We start from the raw sequence: 16,776 nt of genomic DNA on the forward strand, positions 1-16,776 counted from the left end.
GCCTTCCTCTTTTTCTACTCCCTTCTGTTTTCCCCAGCGTGATTGTCTTTTATAGTGAATCATGTCTTCTCGTGTGTCCAAAGTATGATAACCTCCATTTCATCAAGAAAAATATAGGGAATTTTATTCACATGTACTACATTTTTACCCCTCCTTTCCTTCAAGGAGCTCAAGGTGGTGTCTGTGTCCCACCCCTGCCCAATCCCCACCCCCTTTATTCCCACAACTCCCCTGTGAGGTAAATTTCATTCAGAAAGAGGTACAGGCCCAACATCACCCAGTGAGTTTCGTGGTATGTGGGGATTTGAACCTGGGACTCCCCAGTTCTAGTTCAACATACTAACCACTGCACTACACTGGCTGCCCTTCTTCTGTGATTGTAATTGTGTGGATACAAACTAAGACAGTTCCTTCTTTCCTGATCCCATTACATAGATGTTCTTTCAATGCTATCTTGTTGTGTTATCATGTACACATCTTTAATGGAAAAATATTTGCTTAGAACTAGAGATGTGAAGGTCTGAAAAAAGGGCGTGTGGGGGTTTCCTCTGAATTTCTCAGGTTTTTCCCCCAGACCTTCTCTACTTAGAACAAAGAGGAACAAGAAAACAGCTGGCCACTTTATTCTGAAACTTTATTTGAGGTACACATTGGTCGCATTCACATCATAATTTTGAAAGATATGGCTTCCCCCCAAAAATCCTGGGAACTATAAACCCCGAGCTGTAATTCCCAGCACTCATAGCAAACTACAGTTCCAAGGGTTCTTGGGGACGACACACTAAGTGCTTTAAGTGGATGGTGTGGATGAGACCATTGGCTGTTGATTTGTATCCAAGTTACCAAGATGGACTGACTGTAAAGAAACGGATTTCAGATCTGAGTACTGGGGCTCAGCTCCTAACAAAATCAACAAGACTGTGAAGGTCTAAAGGTCACCTGACCCTGGTTATATAGGCATAATTGTAAATTTTCTGGGACAGAGGACAATGCTTTTACCATATTTCAATGTTCTGCACTATCAGAACTTGTTTGTGGTTGACATACATCATCTGCTCTTCGCTTCCCTGCAGTTTGGTTTTATTTATTTATTTATTTATTAAATTTCTATACCGCCCCATAGCCAAAGCTCTCTGGGCGGTTCACAACAAGCAAGACAGCAAAAATACAATTAAAACCATTTATAGAACAATTTAAACATACTAAAATACAAATATACTAGCATACTAAGATGCTAAAAATAAGTTGAGATGTTAAAATGTTAAAATTAAAATTATTAAGTTATTAAATTTATTAAATTTATTAAAATGCCTGGGAGAAAAGGAATGTTTTAACCTGGCGTCGAAAAGATAAGATAAGATGGTTGTATTTTAAAAGAAAGCAATGTCATAATATTAAAGAAGAACGATGCCTGCAAGACAGAGGATGAGGAAGCTCTAGGGTAGTAAATGGATCTCATCATTGGGAGCATGTTGTAATCTGAAACTCAGAGGAGCTTGTGTGTTTGCTTCAGTCTGCATTCTGAAACTATCATAGAAGTTAATTCCTCTTGTTCCTTATTAACGTGGGATGTATGTTAGTCGTCCAAATTCTTCTTGCATAAACTTGTATAATCCCATGTGCAAAGGTGTTGCATAGCTAACTGAAAGATAACAAGCATGATAAACTGAACTCCAGCCTTATCCGTACTGGCTTTGCAGAACAAACAGTGCTGAGAATTAGTCAGCCATTCTGTATAAAGCATGCAGGTATTACCATGAATATCTGCTGAATAAGCAGGCTCCTTTTTTGTTTAGTCATTTGTGAGTGAAAAGCTGTTTGCTGTAATATCGCACAATTGCCTTCAGGTATATTTCTAAAGATACATTTATGTGTTTTAGAAAGACTAAGATTATTTTGCTGACTATAGAGTTGTAAGCTGCCCAAGAAAATTGTGGCCTAGTACAAGGGGAATAGTATACAAGTATTTTGAATAAGTTGTCAGCCACCATTAGGAGGGGCCCAGATAATGTTTTTATTTTTGGTACAACATGACAAGTATGTTAATAGGGAAGGATCATGCTTTCCTCTTTTAAAAACAGGCATACATAGACACGGGCTGACTTTTGATTTTTATGAATTTTTAGCTCTATTATCAGGTTGACCAAAAATAAGAAGCTAAAGCAAAGTGCATGCAGTGCAAATCTTTGGTAAGCAGCATTTCTGATATCTAGTGCATTGGTGGTGGTCTGGAGATTCCCAAGATGGAGTTTAGCTATGTTCATGAAAGTAAAATCTAATACGTCACTATGTATACTGTATTCCAGAAATATATAATTACAGAATATATAAAATCCTTGTAAATAATATTTCTTTGTAACATTGGACTTGCATTTTCAGTGGGTAGTCTAGGACCGATATGAAATCCCCAAGGAGTTCAAAGAAAATCATTAAAAATGCAAAGATATCTATGTTGTTCTATTAAAAAATCCAGAGTTGGGCATTATCTTTATTAGGACCAGCCAAAATGTGGAAAGTAGTGAAAGGTCTCTAGAACCCTTCATCAGGCAAGATGTAACACAAAGCAAGGGAGAAGGAGGAAGTATAAAAATTATGCCGAGTGGTGTAGCCGTGAGGTCATCTTGTAGACTTGGTTCCAAGATGGCGCTTGCAGACGAATCAGGTTATCCTCCTAGAATTCTGGGATAAAGAAGTATTGCCTCTGAGAAACTGCTGGCAAACACGCTACTGCGGAGGCTGAATAATTGGTGCTTTGGGGATTTTATACATACAAAAGGCACCGGTTGGGGATGAGATGAGAATATTACCAGTGGAAGATTGGGCTGTTAAATTTTCCCTCAGAAATATATTCATGCTTGATTAGATGTTTTATTCTGATGTTGCTCAGACTTTGGATGAAATACCCCACTCTTTATTTTAGTTATTTGGAGATGAAAAATTGAAATCTTTACTTTAAATATTCAGTAGTATTGAAACACAACAGGCCAGCTTTGGAGAAAAAAAATATAAAAACTGCTTGAGATGGCTTCCATTTTAGGGAAACTAAAAATAATATTTATTGAGGGTGACCCCAACCTTCTTTCCTTGCCCCATAGATTGGTGAAAATATTTTAGGGAAATGGCTGTATGGCGGGATATGCAGTTGGAAGTAATTGCTCCCTTTAGAATTCAACAATGAGGAATTTAAATGTTTTCCTTTATTACCAAAAGTTAAACTGTAGGTGGCCAGAGTTTCTGACTTTACTCTTCCTAGGTTTTGCCTCCCTGTGACAATTTAGTTCTGCCTGAGGGAATTAATATACAGAGACAGTAATGGCAGAGAAAAGGATGGGCTGAATTTCCGGTTTATCTTTCCAAGATATGTTACTTTATGTCCTTTTAAAACCATTTTAGTATTCAACCTGTTCCTTTCTTGTGACCAAATATACACCAGTGTTTTATGCAATTTTTTTCAAGTGGCTATTGTATCTACCTAGGTTGTATAAACGATTGTTAGAATTTTGGCAAATTGTCATGAAATGTCATATAAGTAAGGGCCAAAACTCATGTTAGGGTTGGGGGTGCCTTCCTGTGATGACTGGTCTCTTCCCAAACCTCAGTGTTTAGCAGCCCCTGTTCACATTTTGGTGTACTCTCTACTCCTGCAGGTTGCACAGGCATACTGTTAATGACGCACAGTTCAATTCTGTTTAGGTCCACTTATAAATAAACCTTATTGAGCTCAGTGGGCCTTGTTCCCTGAAAAGTATTATAGGATTGCAGCCTTATAAAAAACGTCTTGTTTCTGATTGGCTTCAATGATGGCTTCTGACTTTGTTAAACCCGGTAGTGCTTCCATGAGAAACTGAATGACTTGTAGCACAAGGCAAGTTTTCAAAAAAGAAACTGGGGATGGTTTTGTTACTGATTTCATTTAAGGCAAAAATGAGCTTGGGTAGTACAAGAACCAGAAAACATACCACTTGACATGTAGAGGAAATATGTTTGGACTGTGAGAATCAAACACTTTGAAGAATGATGTATCCTTGCTTTTGTTCAGTAGGAGGAATATTTTTACAATTAAGGAATCAAAACATGGCAAAGCTGCTATCCTTTCTTGTGTGTTGACATAAAGGGAGTGATTGCTGTGGTATTTTCTGAGGTGGTGGTTTTGTGTTAGTTACCATTGAAACATTCTTCTTGAAATTGACAGACTAAGCCAGTTTAATGTTGCCTGAGCCTGCAAGGATTTCAGCATGTTGGTAAGCGGTATTCAGAGGGGGTTAACCATTGCCTTCCTCTGAAGGTGAGAGGCAGTGTCTGGCGCAAGGTCATCCAGTGAGCTTTATGGCAGTGTGGGGATTTGAACCCTGGGCTCCCAGATCGTAGTCCAACACCTTAACCACTATACCACACTGGCTCTCTGCCCAAGGTTGGAAATGATCCTTAATTATACAGCACACAAACACTAATCTTTTCTGTCTATATATACCTTCCTCTCCTATGTTCTTGGCGTTGCCAGTACCACAGTCTGAAAGCTTTTAAGTGCCACCCAGCTATAAGACTCTTAAAAACACACACAGAAGGGAAAACTAGAGAGTGGGCAGAGCCATTGCTAAGCAATAGAACACCAGGTCTTTTCTTCTATCAGAGTGCCACAGAAGTATGTTGGCTAGCAATCACGTTTGCACCTCTGGATTTAGCACAGAGGATTACAGTTGTAGACTGCTGTCCCAAGTTAATAGGTTTTGTAATGAATCAACAGTAGGTGTCCCCCTCTCGGGTTAAATTAAACCTTTTAAAGTCTTGATTTGGCCATAAATTAGAGTGATGCTTGCATAATTCTCAATAATTATTCCACAAAAGGTCTTTCAGTGGCTGTTTGTTTGTCTGTATCAGAAACAGTGAGAGTCCATGCTTTCATCAGTTCTGAGCTGCTAATGAAGACTGAAAACAAGGAGAAGCTGATAACTTGTTTGCAGGAAAGGTGATCCTCATTTCTCAGAACAAAATATCATTGTAACAGTGATCCAGTAGGTTATTTATCACATTTTTACCCTGTCCTTCCTCCAAGGACCTTGGGGGAAGCATATGTGGTTCTGTCCTCCCCCTTTATCCTTACAAACATTGTGAGATAGGCTAGGCTGAGAGGGAAGGTGACCAAACAAAGCTTACCTGCTTTTATGGCTCAGTGGGGAATTGGATCTGGCTCTTTCCAAGCTTCAGTCCAATGCTCTATCCACTATAATCACACTGACTCCTTTTCCCACATTTTTATCCTGCTGTTCCATCAAATACCTCAGGGTGATGTGTACATGATGCCCCTCTGTTCATCCCCCCAATAATCCTAATCAGTAAGCTATTCAATAAGCATTTTTTCCCTGAACATTTTTCTGCTTGGCAAAGTACAAGCCCCTTCTTGTCAGTTGCAGGTGCAGTCCCTTCCTGTCTAATCTCACCAGGTTTGTCTTGTGCTCCAAGAAAAAAAGGTGCATCAGCAAAGCCTAGTGAAATTTAGGCTTGTTGATGCCATTTTTTAAAAGCAAATAAATGCTTGCTTTTTTAATTTTTTGCATAATACAGGGCAGTAAAATTTTTGCATCCATCTGTTGGTTGATAACCATCCACTGTGATGATTACAGAATGAATGTGTATTTTAAAATATGGAATCAAATCCTCCATTTAACCAATGTTGAACCACCCACATTAGTAAAAAGAGATGGCTGAAAGTGGGCTAAGGAGTAGTTATCAATGGATAAGAAGGTTAAGTGGAATATGAGCTCTTGAAAGTTCCCTGCTAAGGTTAAGAATGGCTCTTATAAGCTTCTATTTTTTTTAAGAGGAGCAAGAGCAAATGCCAAGCAAAGTATTGCAAAAGGAGGGAAATAGGCAAGCATTGTTTATTCTAGAAACTCTTCCAGGACTATGAAACCTGCAGGGCAATCTCATCCACATACACTCCCATGTAAGTCAATACCTGATGGAAAGAACCATTTGGGGCCTGTTTCCTACATATGGCTTTGTGCTTAGAAGACTTGTATCAAGCTGTCTGAAAGCTATTTCTTTAGACTTTTGCAGGTGAGGGTCTCATTGTTGGGCAGTGTTCTAAGGGCTGCATGCCAGGGTTGGGTGGGGCCAGAGGCAAAAGTGTGCAAAACAACTGATGTGACTCTTACCTTTCCACCAGTAGGCTACATTCCAGCCGCACAAAAACCCAGGTTTCTGCACAAGCACATGCACAGTCCTCTACGTTGAAGCAATGCAAGAGGCAATATTTGAGATCAAGGACACATTCCACGCAGACAAAAGCACTCAAGGAGGGTGCAGAATGGGGCCAGGAAGGATATGTAATCTGGAAGAATCCTGAGGAATGAATATAGAGGCCTGAAAGACTGCAGTTGGCCCCTTTGCCTGAGATTCCTCTTCCCTCCTTTAATCAAAGCTAATGAGCAGCAAAATGCGATTTCTGTAGGTTTATTCAGAAACAGTTGCTGAGCATACCCAACTTGTCTTAAGTTTAGCCATTATCTAAAAAGGTAAAAAATGAAATCTGCGAGATGTGTAGTCAAACTGACCATCTGTCAGTTTCTTGTTTTTTTAACAAACAGGGATGCCATGCTATTCATCCTGAAGGTAAAACAAAAGGCTTTCATGCCGACATTTTATGATTATGATCATTGAAAAGATAAAGCTCATTTGGCTTGCAGACATATTGGTCTGATGTTCATCTGAGTAAGAGTTAATATTAACCTATAATGCTGTACTTTTTATTCATTAGCTCCCCAGGTTACAATTCATGCATAATTATGATAAGAAAAAGGTTCCCCCCCATGTTCTTTCATTCTTCCCTGTGTTGTACTGATTTATTTTCTATTGTTCTGCCCTTGTCCAAAACTTTGATTGTTGCTCTGTACTATCATTATTACCATGGTATGGGTTAGTCACTGAATATTAATTCCAGAAAGGATGAAGCCAATAAACAAATGGCCCTTGCAATATTTTTGCCACATGGCACCTACATTATATTATATAGAAATAAACATGATTGTATTAACCATGTCATCTCAATGAACATTCCTGTGATGCAAAAATATCATAAGGCACGAATGGTGTTTAGCAGTAGTTCAAACTGAAGTCACATGGGATATAAGCAGCATAATTATGCAGAAGTGCAAGAAAGTTACACTAGAAATAGATTTGTTTTGAACAGACTTGCTTTCAAAACAGAAAATATGCTATTTTAGGGCTGCTTTGTATTATATGATTGTAGGAAAGGGCTTGGCACGTGGAAGATTCCATATTCAATCTCTGGTATCTCCTGGTAGGTTCTCCTGGTAGGTCCTATCTGAAACTTTAGATGGTTGCTGCCAGTCATTGTGCTAGAACTAGATGGACTAATGGCCTCACTTGGTATGACAGCTTTCCTGCATTTTTCCTAGATAAATATTTCCCATTGTGTGTCAGAACACCACATACATTGCTGTGTAATGCAGTAGGCTGCAAACATGAGTGTTACATGCATATTGTCATGGGCCCCAAGGAGAACATTTGGCAGAATTGGGAGAATGAAGAGTGGGTTACAAATGTTGTGAAGGGGGCATGTGGGGAAAATGCTTCCAGAAACCTCTAGCAACTCCGTGTCTAGTGAGTTAATTGATGTCAGTAACTCCCCGCTTATAATGAAGAGAGAATTGTCACTGGCACCCAGCCCAGATCTAGCTGCTGAACACATAACCCCCTCTTCCAGAGAGAGAGAGAGTGAAAGTAGTCTGTCGGAGCTGGAAATAACAATTTTTACAAGGTCACATAGAATAAAGAAAAGAGGTTTCAGCTAAAGGAATCAGTGTCTCTCCCCAGAAGGAACTCTCGTCTTGCTGCAAAGGCTAGAAAACGCTAAAGTTAACTAGTGCAAGTAAAGTGCCCGCCCACCTCTCTTTTATTAAGAGTGTCTGGGTGTGATAAGATTGTTGTGACAACTTTCTGATGTTGATTCTATTCCTCGTTTTGTATCCTGATTCATGCCTAGAATATCTGATGTTGCTTTCCTGTACTGACTTCCTGGATAAAGCTGTATGCAAAACCCAGTCTTCAGGTCCTGAGTCTGCTTCTCTGGTTGGGAGCCAGGACATATATATAATAATTGATCAAGTAAAACAAACTGTAATTCAGCTTGCAAAGCTACAGTAAAAACAAAAGAGAAACCTAAGCATGAAAGGGAAGATTTTATATTTTAAAATAATCTTACTCATTTTGAAAGTTTTCTTTCTTTTTAAAGCAAATGAGCTGGCCTGTACTTCACATTTGTGCAAGCATGTCTACTAAAATAATGGGCCTCAGCAGCAAGTCTGTCTCACAACACTAACATCAGAAGCATTTTCTAAATATATTTATGAATAAGAAACAACCACAGGAAAGACCTTTGTCTTATGTAGTAGCTATATATAGACAGAGAGCCAGCAGGAAGCTATCCAACTTTCCACAATTTGTGAACTGAACTTTATTTAATTAACAGCTAAATGCAGTTCTAAGTTTGTTAGAACAATTTGTCACTCTTAAGTAATAAAGATAATTTTTTCATTGATGACTCGTTTTTGTTCTTTTGAGAGAAGATGCTGACTAAAAAGCTAAAGTGTAATGGGAAAATGTTTGGCAGAAGACATATTCCCAAGATGCTAATCCTGTACTTTAATGCTCATGATTAGAGTCATATAAGTATCAAAAGAATACATGTTTAAAATCGGTCTGTCTTCATTGACCCTTGGTGTCTCTTTTCTTTCATTTTCCAGCTGATTGTAATGCCGTTTTTAAAGATCTACAGTCCATCTTCCAAGTGCAGGGAATGACAGAAACTATTCATAACTGGGAAGATCATGGGTACCTAGCAACGTATGTCAGTAAAAGTGGCAGGTGAGTTGAATATAGGCCCATCGTTTGTGAAGGGTGTTAGGATTACTGTTTCACAACCGGGTAAGTGGTATTGTCAGACTGTATGATCCATCTTCTAAGAAGCTAAGTAAAAAGGACATTTAATTAAAAGCTTTCAATATTTTTTTTTGCAAGAATTTCAGAGTTAATTTAAAATTTCCACAATAATTAAAATGTTAGGAAAACATGTTTCTCACAGACAAAATGAACAGATACCCTTACAATTTCAAGGCCTTATTGTTTGTTACAAAACAAGGCTAGTTCTGTACTCCTAGATATAGCACATGTCTGGCTGACTGAAAACAATATTTTTCTGCCCTAGAATGCTACAGGTACCTGCCCTGGCAACAATGTGGGATACTTCCCCCAAGCCTGTATGCTCTGAGTAGCTAATCTAGCGTATACCATTTTAGCATTATAATTCTAAGAAAATAGAGTGCTTCTCTGCATGGATGCAACTGTGGAAGAGCTTGTATTTAATATTGAAGTTCTTGGATACTGTCTAGTATTCAAAATGGAAACCTAACACGTTTAAAAATTCATTGTTGTCATAGTTTTTATAATTTGTAAAACATTCTGAGAGTTTTCAATTGAGTTATCGTTTGCTGATTTTATTCTTTGCTTCTGGTTTTATTTTGCTTTTGCTTTTGAATTTAATGTTTTATGTCTTATTTTTATATCATATAGTGTAAAATTGTACTTGTAAATTGCCCAGAGAACCTTTGTTATTGGGCAATATATAAATACTTGGTGATGTGCAGTTGTGGCAGCCTACTCATGCAAGAGCTATTCCACTAGTGAACGGAGGGTAAGGAAGAGGAAAATGGCGGGAGAGTGGGACAGTTGCTGAGGAGCTGCCCCAGCCTTTCGTTCCTGTGTGGGTCTCTTCTGCTTTCCTTGTCCTTACAAGAGAAGGTGATGGTGGAGAAGTGGCTTGGTGACCTGAGGGAAGTGGGGGGGGGAAGGTAGCTTGGCAATCTGAGGCAAGGGGGGGTAAGGTAGGTTGGTGACCTGAGGAAATGCAGAGGAAGGTGGCATGATGACATCAGGAGAGGGGGGAAGGTCACCAATGGGATTGGTGAGGGGGGTGGGGTGCCTAGGGTTCCCGTTGCTGGGTTTTAGTGAGGGGTGGGTTGGTGAGCAAAGTGCAGAAGGGCGGATGCCCCTAGCATATCTTATTTACTATATTTATTTACTGCTTACACAAAATTTTTGTCTCAAAGCAACTTACAAATGTTTTTTAAAAAAACATACAATACCAAATTTAAAATGCATCAAAAGAACATTATTAACTAAAAGTGCCTATTGAACCTGCCTGGATGTTAAGAACCTCTCTTGAAGCTCCTCTCTGAATACCCCAGCTATGAGAGAGGAGGCAGGAGGTGACATGCGGGAAAGACCTTTGTTTTATGTGGCACTGATGTTATGGAATTCCCTTCCTGAAAAAAGGATGCTTGGTGCTATTTCAAAAAGAGAATGAGAGAGAGACATTCTTGTCTTTTGAGTCCTGGAAAGTTGCAGTTTGTTTTAAAAAACTAGCCTTCACTCCACTCCTTGCTGTACTCATGGCAATGGCCACCGATGCATTTGAGAGAAGGGAATGGGTGGATCAAGATCTCTCCTAATTTCCATGCTGCTGCAGTTATCGGTGAGATTTTTGCCATTATAGCAGTTGCAGCAGAGGTCAAGGTCAGGTTGTATTCTCTATTTACATTAGCATGTAAAAAGGATATAGTACAAAGGGGGTTTAGTTAGTGAGAAGTAATGAAACGTTAAGGAGATTGAAAAAATATCTGCCACCCCTGCATATAAAACTTGACAGGCCTTAGCTAGCAGTAGTAATACATTACAGTGTAAACTGTGACTAGACAGAACGTAGATGTCAACCAGTGCCATGTCAAGATTTGGAAACACCCATTAATGCATCATAGACTGCAGAGCCAAACTGCATTGCTGAATACTGGTATACATACAAAGGCTTTGAGCATCCATGCTCTGCAATTTCAAACTACTGTGGCTGCTGCTGACAACTTTTTATTTAACAAAAACTGTGTCTTAATACCCCTTAGAAAAGCTGCAGCTGCTAAATGAAGTTGGTTGGGGTTTAAACCATACTCCCTTGTTGTCTCTACCAAAACAATTCACCTCTATGTAGATTAAAGCCACTGTGCATGTAGTTAAGCCAGCAAAAGCAATATTTGTCATCTCTCTCGGGTCCATTTAATTCATGGGTCACTAACAAAAGGCAGAACTGTGGAAGACTCAATTGTAAAGCTTTCATTAATCATGTTGTCAACATAAATATGGGCAAAACTGCCATTCACATTCATTGCAAAGCAGAAAGTTAATCACACTTGCCATTCAGTGCACTGCATATAATGGCATGAATGGTGGTTTTAAAAACATTTTTATGCCAGTTTTTTAAAAATAAATAAATAAACCATAAACCATAATAATAAAAATACCAGTTAATAGGAGAAGAGCAAACAAATGTATCAAACCTTTCTAGAAGATATTAATTCTTGTATTTTTGAGATTTCTTAAATAATTGGGCAAGTGTATAAATAACCAGGACTGTAAAACTGTGTTTTGAGTTTGTGCAGTAAGATTACCAGATTACTGAACTGGTTTTGTGTTTGCTAGTGATCTAAATGCCCTTAAGGTTGTTCTAAATAATTTTTAAATCTTGTTCATCAAGATTAAATTGACTTCATATTTAGGAGACAAATCCCTAATAATACAAGAAGGGCTTTTGCCACCCTGGGCTCCTACTGGGAGGAAGGGTGGGATATAAATTTAATTAATTAATTAATTAATTTAATAATAATAATAATAAATTTATTTATAAATGACTGTTAGAAGCAATTTAATATTTATGCCTGCAGAAAAAAGTATTTGAGAGAATAGACTGTCAGTTTCTCCTTCAAACCTTAGAAAGATTCAGCACAAATGTACTGTTTTGACTGTATAAAAGCTGTTCATTATAAGCAGCTGTCTCAAGGTCAAAATAATATGCCAGTTTAAACCCAAACAAAATTATATTTTGATACAACATAATATTTCCTGTACTAAAAACCTGTAAGATGCTTTGCTCTGTACTTGACAAGAAACAACTACTTCAGGCAGAAAGACTTGCAGAACAATCCTATACATCAAGTTCAATTGTCCGTGCTCCCAGGCAAGTGGGTATAAAATTGTAGCTTGCAGTCTTACAGCCACTTTCCTGGGAGTAAGCTCAATTGTACTACTTAATGAGATGTACTTGTCAGTAGACATGTGCAGGACTGTGTTGTTAGGTGGTCATCTTTAAAAACCTCATTGTTGGGTAGAGTTGCCACTATTAAAATGAAAAACTCCCAATATTTTATTTTATTGCTGAAAGCATTTCAGTTACAATATGATTATTAACCTTGAGCCTCTGTGGTAATTTTATACATATGTATTTATGTCACGAGAGCCAATGTGGCATAGTGGTTAGAGTGTTGGACTATGACCTGGGAGACCAAGGTTCGAATCGCCACACAGCCATGAAGCTCACTGGGTGACCTTGGGCTAGTTACTGCCTCTCAGCCTCAGAGGAAGGCAATGGTAAACCCCCTCTGAATACCACTTACCATGAAACCCCTATTCATAGGGTCACCATAAGTCAGAATTGACTTAAAGGCAATCCATTTCCATTTTCAGTTATGTCACTCCTTTCAAAACAATTTTTGTTAATTTTATTTGGGATAGAAATAATCTAAAAGTCACCTTGGCAACTCTACTGAAACTTCAAGTAAAAGGTTGACTAGTAACTTGATCTTAATACTGATATATAACTATGGGATTTTTCAGAAGAAGAATCTCCAAGGTATTTTTCAGAATAACACAACTCTACTATTATTTATTTAGTATTCCTACCCCATCTATCTTAGTTACCAACAGCTAAACATAAAAATGCAGACATAATGTGTCGTTTTGTATCTTCTGTTTTAGAGGTGAGAAAATATTGCACAGTGCAATTCTATAATGTCCACTTAATGTAATGTCCATTGAGCTCAATGTCATTTACTCCCCGGTCAAGATAGGATTGTAGTCTTTTAGCTAAATATTGCTGTATCAAGCTGGAGGTTTGGGGGGGGCATCAAATTTATATTTAGAAAGCCATAAAAATAAAATACCAGGGGAAAGATACTAAGAGTGAGACTTAGGTTTTCCAGTAAAACACTATAGTTGCACGTAAGTCACTGGAGTCAATGATATCCCACAATGTGAAGTACATAAATCCACAAGAATGATATGTAGGATCTAATTGACCCCATAGTTTTTAAAACATAAAATAATTTATTGTGCCATCAACAGATTGTGTCTTTTTTTCCCTAGAATTAAACAGACATTGGCTGCATTAGGTTCACAAAAGACTAAAGTTGCACTTTTTACAGCATTTGTGGCTACTATGTGTACAACTGGTATTCCCAGAAGCAAACACCAAAGTATAAAGGATGACTCAAAGACCTGGCCTGACTTGTAGGCTTGCTTGTTTGGAAGGAAGTCCGTCTGAGCGCAATGGAGCTTACACCCATTGGGGTCCCTAGATCACAACTGCAAAATGCATCTTCTCTTTTTATCATACAGTAATACTTGAGCTCAGCTAATCCTTTAATTCTGTAGGCCTCATTTCTTCTAATAATACATGCACACCAGTGATTCAATGCAACATTTTGTTTCAGGTTCCACTTGTAATTATGATTTGCCAATTCAGGTATCATGCCAGAACATGGCTAGCAAAACCATGATTTGCAGATCCACATGTTTTGTTTCAAATTGAAACGATAGGTGACTGTTCAGCTGCTTCTTGAAGGCCTCTAGTGTTGGAGAGCCCACCACCTCCCTAGGTAGTTGGTTCCATTGTTGTACTGCTGCAAGGAAGTTTTTTCTGATGTTCAGCTTAAATCTGGTTTCCTGTAACTTGAGCCCATTATTCAGTGTCCTGCAACTCTTGGATGATTGAGAAGAAATCCTGGCCCTCTGTGCGACAACCATCTGTCGGGAATGCTTTGATTTGGATTCCTGAATTGAGCAGGGGGTTGGACTTGATGGCCTTATAGGCCCCTTCCAACTCTACTATTCTATAATTCTGTGATTACCCTTTCAAGTACGTGAAGAATGCTATCATATCTCCCCTTAGTCTTCTCGTCTTAAGGCTAACATACTCAGTCCCCTGATCATCATCTTTGCCATCCGCTGAACTTGTTCCAGTTTGTCTGCATCCTTCTTAAAGTGCAGTCCAGAACTGGATGAGGCCTAACCAATGCTAAACAGAAGGGAACTAGTACTTCATGTGATTTGGAAACACATGGTATCCCTAGTCTTTTGGGCGAGCCTGTAGCTGAGTGGGCTCAGAATCAAGGTGTTAGTTCTTCGGGGGGGGGCACCCAGGGGCCCTCTCACAAAAGCGGAAGTGTGTCTTCTTGGTAAGATCCAGTTCCGATTTCTTCAGGGGAGCTACAAGCCCCCATCCTTATCCCCTTCTCCATCTGCTTTGTTACTTGTCCAGCCTATCTTGTTCCCTTTGTGTCTTGGCTCCCACTTTTCCTCTTTTCACCTTGTAACTTTCTTCTCCTTCTTAAGTTTTGTCCCTTCTGTTGCCTTCCTAAGCTCAAGTTACAGCTACGTTAAAGTCTTGGATTTCTTCATTGATTTCTGTGTGCAACTTTTTCTTCTATCCTGGGGGCCATTTAAAATTGTTTCAGTGTGAACCAGAAAATGACCTGTCCAGACAATGAGATAATTTTCTTTGATCTTTTATATTTCTGTGTATTTTCCTTGGCCCTCTTTTGCTTGTTTCTGGAAGAAAGAGGAAGAGGGAGATGGAGAAAAAGACAACATAGGAAGAGACAATGAAGTGTGTTTACTCCATTTTCCAGCTGAAAAAGCATCCTGGAGTGACTTACAAAGATGAATAATAAGACAACTTTTCCAACTGTTTGTCCATGTTCTGTGTCTGATGGGCAATGTGCTCAGCCACACTGCTGTTGCTTGGTAGCTCCATTTCAGCTTCAAAGGTGTCAGCACTCTGGTACTAAGTTCGGCATTAGAAGGTTTAGATCTTGACTGTTTCATGAGGCTAAAAGGTTTACCTCATAAAGATTGCATTGCCGCATGCACAATTGCCCCATCAATACAGCATGCAGGGAGTATTGTATCAAAGCAACTTCTTCATAGTCTTTTAGTTTGTACACATTGGGTTGCATTTGGAGTAAACTAGTTGGACTTAATTTTATTAGGAACTAACATAAGGTGCAATCCAAACTCCAGCTGGTCAGTGACGGGGCATAATGGAGCAGTGGGGCCATATCCACAGGTTTGCTGCTCATGGCACCAGGGGGAGCAGGCAGACCACTGCATCAGCATGGAGCTGGCCCAGCAATCAGGCCCAGATTGGGCTTGATGCTGTTATGTGATGGTAATGGGGCTGGCTCAGCTCTGGCCCCAAAACATCCCACAGAATGGGAAGCACTAGTCAGGAGGAATGGGATGCTCTGTGCTGGCTGAGGGACACTCCAGAGGTAGAGACTAGCAGGCACCATCAGAGGGGTGGAGGGGACCTCTGCCCAATCCAACCCCAGACCAATAAAGGGAGTTTGGATTGCAGTGTTAGTCTGGATCCAACTCACTGTTTTTATGAACTTGCATGAAAAGGAATGTGATAGCATTTTAAGCTAGTAATCATTCTTGTTGTATTAAAATGAAGCATACTAACTTTATAATTGTTCTATATAATTTTTAATTGTACTTGTTTACAATCATGTACGTTTTTGACAACAAAGGTTTATTAAAATTGATGCCCTTTCTGATCTTGAGAACTCAAAGATTATTACAGTTGGAAGAAAACAATGTAAATATTCAGATGGCCTTCTTTCAGCAGATGCCCACAAGAGTGTTGATCAGAAAATAATTGAGGGAAGAATAGACTGTGGATGGACAAGTATCAGTTGTGGTGGTGGAAGCTTTCTTCCTTCAGTTCCTGTTGAAGAAATTGATGCATAGAGTGGGGGATTTCTTTCATCTGACACTTTCTCCTCGGCTGTGTGTTTTATTATATAAAGTGGATGGAAGATTACTTTCTGTGTTGAAGAACACCCCGAAGAACATCTTGCTAGCACTTACAAATAAGTAATTTGCTCCTCTTTAGAGATGGACTCCTCATCGGGTACTACAAATGAATAAGCAGAAGTTGTTTTTTTCCTGTTACATTGTGATTTTGTTCAATAAACAAGAATTAAATTTGTTCCGGTTCTTAGAACTTTCTCTTGTTCTTACTGTAGTTTTGCCAATCTGCGAATTTATCCTCATGGCTTGGTGCTGGTCGATGTACAGAGTTACAATGATTTGAATGGAGGAGGAGAAACAGAACAAGTAGGTATACTTTAGAAAATAAACTTTTTTAAAAATAGATATGATGGTGCTTTAATTTTAGATGTATCTTTTACAGAGCTGATTTTTTCTCTCACATGATGGCAGTTTTTTTACATCTTAGAGCTTTTGTGGTATCATGACTAAGATGTTGAATTTGGATAAGAGAAAACTAGGTTTCAGTTCTCACAGCCATGGAACCCAGTGGGCAAGCCTTGGGCAAGTCTCAGCCTTGGTTCAGGTGTAATGGGAAAACGGAAATTTTCTTACCATGAATTTCTGTTCTCTGAGTCTTCCAGAGGACATTCCTTAGTCTCAGAAGGATTTCTTGTCATGGTACCAGAAAAGGAAGAATTCTGAAAGTAAGAGTAAGAAAGTACATAGGAAATCTGGTCATAATTGGAGGAACATCAGAGAATCAACTGGTTCATGACTGTAATCAGCTCTCGATGGTAAGGACTGCCCTCTTGGAGCCTC

The 16,776-nt window shown here is 39.0% G+C and overlaps 1 protein-coding gene across 1 annotated transcript in view; it reads left to right on the plus strand.

Moving 5' to 3' along the window:
• SMS (spermine synthase) overlaps positions 1–16,776 on the plus strand; it is a 49,819-nt gene that overhangs the window by 2,898 nt on the left and 30,145 nt on the right. Inside the window, exons 2-3 of the mRNA XM_061627296.1 lie at positions 8,766–8,886; positions 16,212–16,302. Coding sequence (XP_061483280.1) covers positions 8,766–8,886; positions 16,212–16,302 — 212 coding nt within the window. The remainder of the gene's footprint in view (positions 1–8,765; positions 8,887–16,211; positions 16,303–16,776) is intronic.

Source organism: Rhineura floridana, chromosome 5 (assembly GCF_030035675.1).
Source record: "Rhineura floridana isolate rRhiFlo1 chromosome 5, rRhiFlo1.hap2, whole genome shotgun sequence".
NCBI classification, from domain to species: Eukaryota; Metazoa; Chordata; class Lepidosauria; order Squamata; family Rhineuridae; genus Rhineura; species Rhineura floridana.